The sequence below is a fragment of the Cygnus olor genome, chromosome 2 (genome assembly GCF_009769625.2).
Source record: "Cygnus olor isolate bCygOlo1 chromosome 2, bCygOlo1.pri.v2, whole genome shotgun sequence".
Lineage (NCBI taxonomy): Eukaryota > Metazoa > Chordata > Aves > Anseriformes > Anatidae > Cygnus > Cygnus olor.
The window spans coordinates 85,466,888-85,481,668 of NC_049170.1; the positions used below are offsets into that span (position 1 = coordinate 85,466,888).

The 14,781-nt window shown below is 36.7% G+C and overlaps 1 protein-coding gene across 6 annotated transcripts in view; it reads left to right on the forward strand.

Moving 5' to 3' along the window:
- The window catches only part of SEMA5A (semaphorin 5A), a 332,344-nt gene that overhangs the window by 296,187 nt on the left and 21,376 nt on the right, over positions 1-14,781 (forward strand). For all 6 annotated transcript variants that reach the window (XM_040548220.1, XM_040548219.1, XM_040548221.1 and 3 more), the window contains exons 17-18: positions 5,283-5,508; positions 13,966-14,184. In XM_040548220.1, coding sequence (XP_040404154.1) covers positions 5,283-5,508; positions 13,966-14,184 — 445 coding nt within the window. The remainder of the gene's footprint in view (positions 1-5,282; positions 5,509-13,965; positions 14,185-14,781) is intronic.

The window sequence follows — 14,781 nt, forward strand, 5'->3', positions numbered from 1 at the left end:
ATCCTGTCCTGTATCACATAACAATTATAACAATTTGATTTCCTTGGTGCATTTGGGTAGGGTGGTCAACCATGATGCAGGTCCATAAATGTGTTAGGTTTGGAAGAATCCAAATCAACATCTAATTAATAACCTCTTTCTATGTTGTCTTGAAATCTCTGTCGGAATAAAGAACCACTTCTTCATTAGACATTTCTAGTTTCATTTTGAATATGAGTTAATTCCAAATATCATGCTTTAAAATGGACTGTTACACTATTAGGAATGTATTATGTATGAAATGAACTTTTATCACCCTAACTGGTTCTCAGGTGCCAATATGAATATGAGCATCCAAGCAGCACCACTTAAAAATAAAAATGTCACTTTCTCAATGCCACTGGGCAGTTTTGTGGCAGATGTGGAGCTGAAGGTGCTCCTACCAGCCTTTACCCCTTTGAGATATTCAGTTAAGTTACTCATGATTGATTATTTTTTTTAATAATTTCGTTTATAAAAACTTGACTCATTTGACAAAAAAAAAAAAAAGTAGTAGAAAAAGGGGAAAGTGGTGACTTTCTTCACTCCATAATTTGATAGTTATAACATAAGTATTTCAATTCTTTGTATAAAGCTTAGTTGTTTTCTGAGATGAGATGAAGATTGCAGGAACTTTTCTTAGCTAAATAAAGTATAGGCAGAATTTGAGTGCTGAACTCTCACAGTCTGATGACCTGCCCAGGTAGCCCTGAACTCCTCCAGAGAAAATGGTTACAAATTCAGCTTTTAATTCCTTTTAAGTTTCCCCTTTTATCAACTGATTTTTTTCCAATTCTTTTGTTTAAAATATACAAAATAAAAACAAAAGGTTGTGCTCAGTCAGTGTTTGCAGCCAAAAAAAGAAATTCATTCGCTTCAAAAGAAGCATGTTCCCTTTGCATAGGGTAAAATGATTTTCCTCCCTCCATCCATCAAAATAATTCTAAAAATCCTTTATGAACACAGCTTACCTACCCTTACTTTACAGCACTACAGGATTGCTTCTGCATGCAGCGACAGCCTCTGAAGCCCTGTCTCCACTGAAATCAATAGAACTTTTCCCATTGATGTCAACTAAAGCTAAAATACTGCCTATAAACTAGGATATAGATTGCTCTTTGTGTGATGAAAATACGATGGAGATCTTAGAAATCTTTTAGGTTTTTATTTTTTAAGTATAGCTGTGAAGTTTACAGTGTAGAAGATGTTTTGCCTAACAACTCAGATTTAATTTGGTTTGGGTGTTCTTTTAGGTCATGCTTTTGAAATAGTACTATAATAGAAAAATGACAATAAAGTAAGGTATATCTAATGGTATTTGGTTTAAGAACAGGGCTTTTTTTAAACTCTAGAAATAATAGAAACGTGATCAGGGGCTTATCTGCCTTTTGTTTGTTTTAGTTTGAAAATGCTTCCTAAAGGGATACGACATTTCTGTAATGAAAATAAATGAAACATTCCTTTTTTCAAATTCAGTTAGTGATTCTCCTAAACATATTTTTTAGCCACTGCAAGATAAATGCAGTGATATCTTTTGGTTCTTGAAGAAGGAAAGGGTATATTGGTCCTTCAGGAAACTTGTGTTTTGATGTGTAAACAAGGATCCCTATAAATGGAAACAAGTTTTCTCTAGAGTTTCATAATGCTGTTACATTCATTTTGACCTTTTTTTTGATTGCATGAGAGAGCTGTCCTTTCCTTTAACTGCATATTACTGTTACAAGCTCAAAGCTTGGTAGAAGGCTCAGATTCTTATATGTTGCAGCTCTATCTTGTCCCAGGTGAAACACTAGACCATTCAACTTATAAATCAGTAACATTATTTTCTATTGGTGTTTTATCTTCTGAAAAATTAAGTAAATATTTTGGTCCAGACAAACTGAAGCGTGGCAGGATGGAACAAAGAGCAAACAATTTATACGTATTTTTAATCAATAGACTGCTCAGTGATTCCAAAAGAATATTTGAGAATACTATATATTAAAAGTAAATCATAAAACATAACTGTTGGGCCAAGTATATTTGAATGGGCTGTTAATGTTGATTTAACTGCCTTGTCTCTCACATCAACAAATGAGAAAGAAAAACACAAATGAGAACAAAAGAAGTGTATTCAACCTACTGTATACATCAAAGACATAAGAGTCTGTAAGGAGATAATTTTCTCCATAGTATGTGCAATATAAATTGAAATAGAACATATTATCTGATTATTATTTTTACATATTTATATATATAAAGAATTGTAGTTCAAATACAGGTAAGATTTTAGCCTAGTTTCCTAAGGAAATTGATAAGAACAAACTTGAACTAGAGGTAAAAGTCTAAGAGATAGTAATATGCTTGATTTTTTTTTAAAAAAAGACAATTCAGATGGCATCCAAGAAGTGTATTAGCAGCAATATTCAGAACATTGCCACTAAATTAACTGCTTCCTCCTTTGCTTATTTTTAATTGAGAATGGGTTCATTACATTACTCTCACACTGTTTTTCATGACTTTCGCCTGTCTACACCATATCCACTTCAGAAAGACTTCCCATTTCTAGCAACTTTATTTTTGATTGAAAAATACAAAAATCAACAGCAAACAAGGAACTGAAACTTTTATACCACTGTGAAATAACTGTGCTGAAACTAACCTTGTAGAATCTACTTTACTGATTGAATTATTCTTGCTTATATACTACTAGATAAAAAGTTTGAATTTTGAGATAGTTGTACATAATACAGCACTTCTCCCAGACTGATATTGAATTTTTCCAAGGCATTTGCCTTCACAATAGGAAAAGCTTTGATTTAAAAAACTGAACTCCATGGCAAACATTAAATGGAGTAAGAACTGTCTCACTGACAAATTGAAAAATGTGGTGTTAATGGACAGATATAAATGACTGGGGATGTTTTTAGCAGGGTCTGCCTGGAATCAGTTCTTGGGTCAATAGCACCTAACATTTTTATCAACATCCTAGACAGTGATATAAGACATCTTCAGTAAAGCTTGATCATGACAGAGATTCTTGAGGTAGTAAATAATATGGTAGACAATTGCAGAAGCTAATAAAACATATCTTAATATGGCCAAACACCATCCTTTTGTGTGGGATAGGAAGCTACATGAAGTTGTAAAGCTATGATTTAGAAAACAACAGGTTATCAAAGATAATTGGGCCTACTTAAGCTCTTAGTGCAGTGCTATGAAAAGAAAAAGCACTAATGTAATAATGTGTGTATTAAAGTCAGACTGTCCAGTAGAACAAGGTCATGATTGCCTGTGCATGCTGTATTGATAAGACTGCTTCTGGAGTGACAATTCAAATTTTGTCCAGCCTTAAGAAACATAAAGAAAGGGAGACATAAGGATTCACAGGACCTGCAGATCAATTTTAAACCCTACAAAGTTTTAAAAATTTCAGTTTAGTTTATCATTATGTGTGAGTGCTTCAGCATGAAAAATATATTTGTAGGTACAGGTCAAGGTCAATATTGTTGATAAAGGCACAACAAAATTCAGTGACTGAAAAATTAAATTAAGGGGAAAATGCAGCCTTGAATTAACTTGAAATTTGCTAATTCTGAGGATTACTAAATAGTGTAACAGCTGATGCAGGGAGATGATAGAGTCGTCAGTGCTAGACATCTTTTAAAAAAAGAGAGAGAGACAGAAAAAAAAAAAAAAGAAAAAAAAGAAGCAAGTTGCTCTTGCTTGAAAGATGCACCATAACCCAGCTGATGGAGAGGACCGCACATTAGAGGTGAATAAGCAGCTGGGATGGCAACCTGGGTGCTTCTGGCTGTTCCTGGGATCTGTTAATTTTATGAGTTCTTTTTAACTGTTCATGTGCTGTGAGGAAAGCAGTCACACATGTTTTGTTCCCAGTCTTTACATTAGGACTAAGACATGTGATACAGTAAAACGTGATTTAAGCAGTTGCATAAAAGAGTCATGAAGGAATTATTTCCCCTGCTATATGCAGAGCCAGATAGTTTGCTTGTTCTTTGCTGTCTTCTGATCAAGAAACCAGTCAAGGCTGAAACTCAGATTTTGGAAAGTTTAATCCAGTCCTCTGCACTCTGAGGGGATCCTCTTTCATAGATGTTTCCTGGGTATGCATATGGTCACTACTGTAGTAATTACCAGGTTTTAAGCTGGAAAGGGACTTTGTACAGCCTCAAGGAGTGAACAAAAGTAGTCCAGCTGAAAACCAGCATAAGCAAGAGCATCTAGCAGAAATTTAATGGCTTGGGAAGATCTAAGATCTCTTTCTTGCCTGAAGTAATACAAAATTATGAAACGAGGAAGTTTGCCACAAAATAAAAGTCCTCCTTGCCTCATACCGTGTGACTCTTGAACACAGACCTGGGTTCTCCAGGGCCTTGCTGTGTTAATGGGGTAGGAGTTTCTAGGGAATAATTTTTATTCCAACTCTATTAGATAGAAAAATTAGAAAAGCTTTCAGGCGAACAAGTTTGTTTCAGATCTGAAATAGCAACATAGAATTTAAACCAAAATACAGGTTGAGAGCAATTACTCTCAGACTAATTAGATGTGCTTATAAGTTAGACCATTTAATACCAGAAGAGATAGTAGACTAAAGAAAGTATGAGATAAAAAGGCTGTTATCTCCATGGAAGGTGAGGAGCAGATAATCAATTGCCAGGTGGAACATGGTAGTATCAGCTGGGGTTATGGAAGAAGGAGATTATTATAGTATGTCATATAACTATTATTTCTAATGTGTCTGTAGTTTATGGTATCTAGTGGAATTACTAACTTAGTTCCTAGGCTCCTTTTCAATAGGTACTCTCATCTGAGGAGTTCTCTAAGAGGTTGGAGGTAGTGAAATTGTTTTAAAATTGTTTTTCCATTGGTGCCTACTCCTTTTTGTCCTTAATAATTTGTCAACGTAAATTTGTTCTGACATTTAATGGTTGTTTAATTTCATCCATATAATTTACAAAGAATTTACATTCCATCAGATAAAGCATGTCGTGTTCTGATAGGTGAATGGCAGGATCTATAGATTTTGATGATACTCAGAAGGCATATATTGTCTTTCGGTCTATTTGTCTAATAAGAGTATTGGCAATTCTGTATTTGTTTCTTATGTGTAGTCTGTTTCCTTTGATGTGAATCAGTCTACATGGAATTTGCTTCTGCTGATTTAGCAATGCTGGGCATTTCGGGTAATACACACCATGGATTATTATTATTTTTTTAAGTCATGTCTAATGATTATATTCACTATGACTGTTTTCTTTCAGGAATATCAACCTTGTAACACCAATGCCTGTCCAGAGTTAAAAAAGACAACTCCTTGGACACCTTGGACTCCAGTCAATATTTCAGACAATGGTGGCCACTATGAACAACGATTCCGATATACCTGCAAAGCACGCTTGCCTGACCCAAATTTGCTAGAGGTGGGAAGGCAAAGGATCGAAATGCGTTATTGTTCCAGCGATGGCACCAGTGGGTGCTCGACAGATGGTAAGCAAAGATAGTGTGGCTATACAATGCCTCATGCTAGTGAAGTGTCAGCAGTTCCATTTTCATCATGTGGAAGTTTTTGCTTCTGCATAAGAGCATTGATAATGAAAAGGAGGACATAGTGATCACAATGGGGAATCTGGCTTGTATTTCTTCCATATGTAGCTTCATCATTCAGATTAATCAGGTTTCTTTTACTGCTTGCTATAAGATTTGCCAGTTTGTTTTAATATTTTGCAGCAATCTGTGGGCAATTACAGGGTATCCTAGTTCTCGGAGTATTCTTAACTTCCTTATACTGTCTTGGCATTTTTCTGTGGTAGGGTTTGTGCAATACTAATGCATTTGATAAATATTTAGCTAGAATGTATAGTATTGATGCTGAGAAGAACTATTCGCTCACTAATGCTGAAGTAATGTGTCAGATTCATGCAGGTGTTTAACTAAAAAAGGAATTTATGAAGTGGATAATTTCAGTTGTAAAAGTTTATGTTATGCTATTGCCAGCAGTTTCAAGTTCTGTTTATATCTGAGATGGCAAACTGAACTCCTGCAAAACTCTTTTCAACTCTAGATGACTTTAGATTGGAACTGTTTTATTTCTGAATTTTATTCTTTCCCTAGAAGCCACACATAGTTTTTGAATAAATGTGTGTGTGTGTATACATGTAAAAACAGAACTTCAGACAGTCGCTATAAGTTTATTAATATATTTAATTAAATGTCTGTCCTTTATTACATTTTATTTATTATATAATATAATCAGTATTTATTTTTAAATATTATAGTGGTATAAGGAAATATTGATATTTAGTTATTATAGTTTAATATATATGCACCTGCTTTCTACTTACGTAGCCTTTTTTATTTTTACAACAGCCAGGTCAGCTGAAGAAAAAATTGCAACTAAAGGCATTTGTCTTATCAAAGGCCGCAAAGAAAGAACTGTTGCTGAGTCCTTGGGCTTTCCAATTTTTTATTATTTTTTTTTCAGACAAAAACTATTATGAAAATCAATGTTAAACATTTCCCTTCCTTTCATCCTGTTAAAGACCTTTATTGATTCATATGACATCTGTGACTCTAAAGAGGCCAGGATGTTAGTAATTTCAAAACAAAACAAAACATAATAATGACTGCATGAACTAATAAAACAAAAGCATGGAACTCCAGATAAAACTTAGTTGCATAATTTATGTCACATCCATTTCAGCCAATTCAGTCTCCAATTTTTATTTTCTGTGTCTGGATAGCAAGGCAGGTTTTGTCATGGAACAACTTCTGCAACAAGTGCTTCTATTCTCCTTTTTCATCTAAATTAAGTTTCAAACTAGCGTTTAGCAAAGATTTTGGCCTACTAAAATTGATGTATGATTCTCATAGTAAATGAGACTTTTGGGTGCTGATGCTGATCTTTGCTGTCTTCCAGGAATTTGACATTTATGAAACTTTTAAAAAGTTTCATGAGATTATATGAGAAGGAGAACTTTATTTTTTCTACCAGGTGATACAGAATTAGGAGAATTATCACAAGAACTATAATTACATCTATATAAGATTATAGATATATTGTCTGACAGCTGAGATGTCAGCCCTTAAGAATGGAATATGCTCAAGCCAACTCACTACTTAAAGAGCAGGTTAGTAGGACAAAACAGATGAAGAGCCAGCTTGTCCTAGATCATATTGCTATAAGAAAATTAAGCATGGAGACACCTTCCTCAGTTCTGTCGTTATGGTCATAAATGCTCTCCTGGAGCTGGGGGCATAAGGTGTCCTTTTCTTACAAAACAAAGTCAGAAGTATCAGTGCCTGTGTTTTGTTAAATATGGCCTTCAGGCAGAGTGCAAGAGACCAAGTGTGTGGAGTCAAGGGCATTCTTTGTCTGATTAGCTTGAAGATTTATCTTTCAGTTCTGAACATCGGATTCCTGAATGTACTGATGTTATAGCTTATTTGTTGAATCTTGGTACAGCTGCTGCTTTGCTTCATTTGGAAATCATCCGTCGAACAATGAATTTTTTTCATCAAAAATCCAAAACACAGCATCATACAAACCTTAACGAAGAAAATTAACTCTATCACAGACAAAAACATGACAGGGAGCGACCCTGTTGCACAGTAATTGAAGTGTTCATCAGAGAGAAGCATCTTTGCTGATTAATGTCAATACTGCTGAATATTTAAATACTTAATATTGAGTAGTCAACAAGGCAGAAACTAGCATACATCTCTATTCCTAGTGAGTGCCCTCATAGCTCAAGGGAAGGAATAGTATTACTTGCTGATGTGATGAAACTTATTTACTGCCTCTAAAGTGAAGGATCCAGGAGCATTTTCCCGCTCCCAGGTTAGTGTTTGGATCAATACACCATGCCTCTACTGCTCCTTGATTTCATGGGAAGAAAATACGTGAATAAGAGAGTCCTGTAGTGTATCTATAGCTTTTGGAACAGAAAGAGAAACACAAGAGAATGGGAAACTGTGAATTTTGGCAGACACTTTCACTGTTTCTGGCTAAATAGCAAGGAAACATCATAATTTACTTCTACCTGACCAGATCCTGGATACTGTAAAGCATTCTTTTTGTTATCTCCATGTGGTTATCTCCACCAATTTGCTGGCTTTTGTAAAAGTATTAATACCAGTACAGCATGCCTGGCATACCTTATTACCAAAGTTTTGTTCTGCGAAGATCAGTTCTCTGTTCTTTACAGAAGAGAGCCATTAGCTAGAAATTTTCTCAGTCTATAATCTCCCACTGTGTAACTGTAGTCATACCGCATTAAACAGAATCATGTTTCACTGTCAGACACTAGCAAAGAAAACTTTCTTTGGAGTGTGAGCTTAGAGGTAGAAATTCTTGCCAGGAAAACACTGGACTCCTGCATGTGGTAAGACTTCTGTCTAAAAGTAGTAGCATTTGCACACAGTATTCATGCTTTACAGACAGGTTTGATTAAGAGAAAAGAAATGAACCTTTTGTTCTCTGCCTTTGGCTTTTCATATGGTGCTCACACAGGGGACAGGCAGGTATTCCAAATAAACCGAGAGAGATTTTGTACATATCGGCACACCTTAAGGCAAATGTCTATACAATCCAGCATTAAAACAGTCTAAAAATTACATCACTATATGCTTCATTGTGTGCTCTTGAAGCATGTAAAATATCTAAGTTAAACATAGTAATTTACTCTGTACAATTTTCTTATATATAAGCACTATTAATTGTATTGAAAACATAAGCATTAAGAACAAGGGATCCATCTGAACATAAGCACATGATATAAGGGGCAGAAATTACCTTCTGGAGGTACTACTTTCTTTCCATGGTGTATACTCTTGACTTTGACCTGGCCATAGTAAGGCGAAGTTAGCTTCCCAAATACCTTCAAAATATCTTCACAAAACAAATAAATAAGAAGGCCCTTCTAATTTCAGTCAAACAGTTTGAAAGGGTCTTCTGTTTTCTTTTCTTTTGTTTTGTTTTGTTGTTGATGTTGTTTTTATTTTTGTTTTATTTTTTGTTGTTGGTGGTTTTTGCTTGTTTGATTTTGTTTTGAGAGGGAGAGGGGAAGAAAAAATCTGAGGAAAACACACAAGTTCTTCAAAGGAGAAAAACATATTGGGAAACCTGAACTTAAATTCCCAGTCGTGACTGCTTTCTCTATGCCAGACTTAACAGAATTATTATTTTTGAAGGCAGGTTGTAATTCTGTCTTAATAACTGTTTGGTTTTTTCTTTTGGCTGCAATGTCTTCTACATTAATTAAATCCTAGTGTTTACTGTAGTAAATCTATACTACATCTAGAATTTAGTACAGAATAAAACAGGTGCTGATAATCTACAATGTCCTGTAGTCAGGAGGAGTACATGTTGAGATGTTATCTCGTACACTATTTTAGTGAAGCTAAGCCATGGTATTTTGTGATAAGAACAAAAACAACTGTGAAAGTTAAAACTGAATTTGAGATCAAATTCAAGTTTGATTGACAAACAAAAACTCTTTAATGGAACTTTAGGATCAAATATTTAAACACAGAAAAAACAGGTGCAAAAAGTAAAATTCTCATGGTGACATAAATATCCTCCCTCTGCACACTGTTTTCTTTTAAAATGTTACCCTTGCATTGCATTACTGTTTTTTCCTTGCATTTTACCATTTGTTTTTACAATAGAAGTTTTTAAGGTTTATAAGGTTTTTATCAGTTATAGGTATATAGGTGTGAAGTTATAAAAGATTTATGCTTCAATGATATTTTCAGATACTAGCAGAATATCTTCAGAAAATCACAACATTGAAACAATTTTTGCTTATCTGTTACCTAGAATCATAGAATCATAGAATATCCCAAGTTGGAAGGGACCCATAAGGATCATCAAGTCCAACTCCTGGCACCGCACAGGTCTACCCAAAAGTTTAAACCATGTGACTAAGTGCACAGTCCAATTGCTTCTTAAATTCAGACAGGCTTGGTGCAGTGACTGCCTCCCTGGGGAGCCTGTTCCAGTGTGCAACTACCCTTTCGGTGAAGGACCTCTTCCTGATGCCCAGCCTAAACTTCCCCTGCCTCAGCTTAACACCGTTCCTGCGGGTCCTATCACTGGTGATAACGGAGAATAGGTCCCCTACCTCTCCACTCCCCCTCGCGAGGAAGTTGTAGACTGCAATGAGGTCCCCCCTCAGCCTCCTCTTCTCCAGGCTGAACAGGCCAAGTGACCTCAGCCGCCCCTCATATGTCTTCCCCTCTAGGCCCTTCACCATCTTCGTCGCCCTCCTCTGGACACTCTCCAACAGTTTAATGTCCTTTTTGTACTGTGGTGCCCAGAACTGCACACAGTACTCGAGGCGAGGCCGCACCAGTGTAGAGTAGAGCGGGACAATCACTTCCCTCGACCGACTAGCAATGCCGTGCTTGATGCATCCCAGGATACGGTTGACCCTCCTGGCTGCCAGGGCACACTGCTGGCTCATATTCAACTTGCTGTCAACCAACCTGCTGCACTTTAAGCAATATTTCATGCTGTCTTCAGAAATTATTCAGGATACTTGAATTTTGGCTCCAGATTATTTTTTTCCCATAGTTACTAACCTAGCCTGCTTGGCTAGTTGAGTTTTTATTTTACATTCGAACAGGAGGCATAAATCTGCCTTGAAACTAAGGCATAAATCAGTTGAGTAATATAGTTAATCAGGTGTCTCTGGGGAGACCAGAATTGAGCCCAGCACTCCAGAGTAGAGAGGAAGGACCACCTCCTTTTACCTGGCAATGCTCTTTCTAATGCAGCTCTAGCTGATGTTGACCTTTGCCACAAGGACACATTGTTGGCTCATGGTCAGCTGCACCCCCAGGGCCTTCTCCACAGAGCTGCTTTCCAGCTGGTCAGCCTCAATGCTTACTGGTACATTGCGTTTCTCCTCCCCAAATGCAATACTTTCCATTTCCCTTGGCTGAACTTCATGAGATTCCTCTCCGACCAGTGGTGGTGCAGTGCAACCATCCAGCATATCAGTCACTCCTCCCAGTTTTGTATCATTAGTGAAATTGCTGAGGGTGCATTCTGCCCCGTCATCCAGGTCATTAATGAAGACATTAAACAGGATTGGACCTGGTATTGACCCCTGGCATATACCACCAGTGATTTGTCTCCAACTGAACTTTGTGTCACTGACCACAAAACTCTGAGCCTGGCCATTCAGCCAATGTTCTGTCCACATGACCATCCACTTATCAAGCCCATACTTTGTTGGCTTGTCTATGAGGATGTTATGGAGAAAAGTGTGAAAACCCTTACTTAAGTTAAGTAACATCCACTCTTTTCCCCTCATCCATGAACCTAGTAAACTCATTGTAGAAGTCTACAAAGTTGGTCAAGCAATATATAGTTTAATATTTCCAGAATGTAAAAAGATCTTGTTATTTTTAATATCATTAGTGTCATAATGTTATTTTTTGTGTGCACTTTCTGCTGAAAGGAGCTCTAAAAGCCCCTCTATGAGCACGATGTAAATTACTGCAAAACTGTGGAAAGATGGCTCCCTGTAATAAATATTCTAATGCCTTTTAAAGAAGAAAACACATGGAAACACTTGTGGCAGACCAAACTACATGCTGAAAAGATTTGTTAGAATATTCTTGTGTTTCAGAGCTAAACTACCTCAGAGTTTTCCCTTAGATGATTTCCCTCCCCATCTCCCAGTTTAAATTGCAAGAAGTTTAATATCATAATGACAAATAAGGTCACACATTTTCCTTAGGACTGAAAAATATACATTTATCCTGAAGAAATGTCTTCACAATATGCTAGTAGTGGTATTAAGTGATGCATGCTGAAGTGTTTTATGAGGAAAACGACTGGCAATCTAGTCTGATTAAGAACGCTTTTCCCATTGTCTGCACTGCTGTTAATTTAATAGCTTGGAAAAAAAAAAAAGAATAAAAAAAAACGCACCCTTGTTTGAAATCCTGGTATTGGAAAAATACTATCCTTTTGGTCTCACAGGTCCCTGTGGGCTTAATCTTCACATTTTGATAACTAAAATGATGCAAAGTTAAAAAAAAAAAAAAGTGGGGGGCCCGTACAGAACTAGAAAGTGGGCCTGTATTCCTGTATTCATAATTCTTGTACTGTTTCTGTGTACTTCCTCCCATTTTGGATTTGAATCTGTGTCATGTTTCTTGAAATGCTGCTTTTAATATCTTTGTGTAATAAAATCTGGCTCAGCAGGAGAGAAATAGTTACCCTCTGTAATCACTGAGAGATTTTACCCATTTTTAGTCATTTTTATATTGCTGTTCTTCTGGTTTCTTACTAATCACAACAGTTTCTTATTACATGTATTTCTGTGTCACTGCATCATCATTCCAACGCTGCCAGTTCTTATCAAGTGTTGAATAAAAATATGCATCGTCTTTTGGGATGATTATGGATGTACTTCTCAGGGCAGAATTTAAGCAGAACTTACTAAGGTAGAACTTAATAATGCCATAAGCACTGGCAGAAATGGGGTGTAATTGCCTCTCTTCTGGACACCACAAAAGTGGGGCTCCTCCCATGCTGATTACCCATTGTATGGTAGGTGTTCAGTCCAGGACTCCTGCCAGGCAGTCTCTTGACTGTATTACCTGTAGCTGTTTCCAGTTCTTGCCTCAGTCTCTCTCCTGTTTCTGTAGCTCCACTTCACTCTCCCATGGTGCCTGTGCTTGGGGGTAGGGCATAAAACATTTTCTTCAAAACACAAGTTTGTTCTGCAGTGTAAGTTACAAGCAATTCTCTGGTTTTCTCCACTGTTGGTGATACTGTTCATCTGTACTTAGCAATACAGAAGCTCTAGCATAAGCAGGCAGCCATGTCCTCTGCTGTTTTAAGTACCATTCATGGGACTTTCTCTCAACACAACTAATTAAAGAAGTGCTTATAATAAAAGCAGAAGTTAGTGGTCCACCGATCATTGAATTTCCAGTGTTGCTAGCACTGGGGAAAGTGAACAGCTTTAGCAACAGTAGGAAATCCCAGTAGTGATGCCAGAGATGCTTTTGGTGTTGGTGCTTAGAGATAATGCTACAGCTCAAGAGTGAGTCCAATGTTGTTCTGATGGAGTCTCTTTCCAATCAGGACCAACCCTGTAAGTGACAAAGACAGAGCAATTAACTGCAGATACTTAGAACTTCACCTGGGCTACATCTAAGCATATCGTTTATATGACGTGAACGAGATTCTGTGTGTTTTCCTTTTTTGATAAATAATAGACTTCAGTTTCCATCACTGTTTAATCTAGTGCTTTTTCTCAGAACTAAGCTCTGTTAAAAAAAGTTGTTTTCCACTTCCCAGATTTTTATTGTCACTAGAAAGTATTATATCATGTGTGTCTCCAAAAGGCTGATTTCTGTATGTGGTTTAAAACACTTGGCTCAGTGGAATAAAACTGTTTTTTAAACTGGCAAAAAAAAATTGTTCTTCATTAAAGGGCAGTGTCACTAGACTTTGTTGAACTATAGCAGTACACTGTCAAAAAAATGACTATGGTTATGACAAATACAATGCATTGTTTTCAAGGAGACCCATGAACCTCTGGGTACGGCAAGTGGTAGTGGAGAATGGCTGGATAAAGAAAGTGGGTAGATCCCAGCAATAGGACCAGAAGTGGCTTGATGAGTGGTCACAGGCAGCTCAGTCTTGTCTTCTGTGCCAGCTTCTTGCTCTAAAACAGTGGCAATAACTCCTAAGAGACGGATCCAGATCTTCACTGTAGTTCTGTGCAAATGATTATGAAATTTCTATTATGGAAGAAATTCCTGAGATGAACCTAAGGCTTGGCTTGTGAGATTAAGAGACAAGACCCTCCTGGTCATAGTACTATTAGAAGTCTAGGAGTAAATTTGAGGAGGAGAAGTTTGTTTGAGGATGTGATGTTGTTTTAATTCTGTATTTTTTTTCAATCTTTATTTTATTAGGATTATCAGGGGATTTCTTGCGTGCTGGAAGGTACTCTGCTCACACCATCAATGGTGCCTGGTCACCATGGTCTCCATGGTCTCAGTGCAGTCGTGACTGCAGTAGAGGTATAAGGAATCGCAAACGAGTCTGCAGCAATCCTGAGCCCAAGTATGGCGGTCTTCCTTGCCTTGGTCCATCTCTAGAGTACCAAGAATGCAACATTTTGCCTTGTCCAGGTAAGAGTCAACTGAAACAAGAGAAGTATGTGAAAATAATATAACTCATCCTCATGGCGTGTTTTTATTTGTTTGTTTGTTTTATGTGGTTGTGTTGGGTTTTATTTTTTTAAAAGTAAATTAAAGCTCAAATAATTGTTTTACCAGCTGTTTTCATTTCCAAGGAAACAAATTAGCAAATTAGTCCAGTTGAGCTTGCCAAAAGTCTACACAGATATTTCAGTGATTATGTTCTATTACAAGATACATGTTTATGATAACTACCTATAGCAGTGAAGCCCATTGTAGTTTATGTTGCAGAAATATCTTTAAGTAAGGTGAGTACTCATCTCAGACAGGAATGATTAAGGGATAAGTACCACATGGAAATCCCTTTTTTTGGTTACCTTTTCAAGAGATCATGTTTCTTGGCCTCTAGAAATAGAGATTTTCTTTTTTGCTCAGTAATGTGTTCATACCCAGTAAAACTGTGACAGCCAGTTATGCTGAAGTGGATTTGGGTAAGATTTCCAAGTGATGTCAATAAGTTTATCATCAACAATATTAAAAGCTATGTCATCTTTCATTTTTGAGTAAAAATACAGCTTTAATAAATAA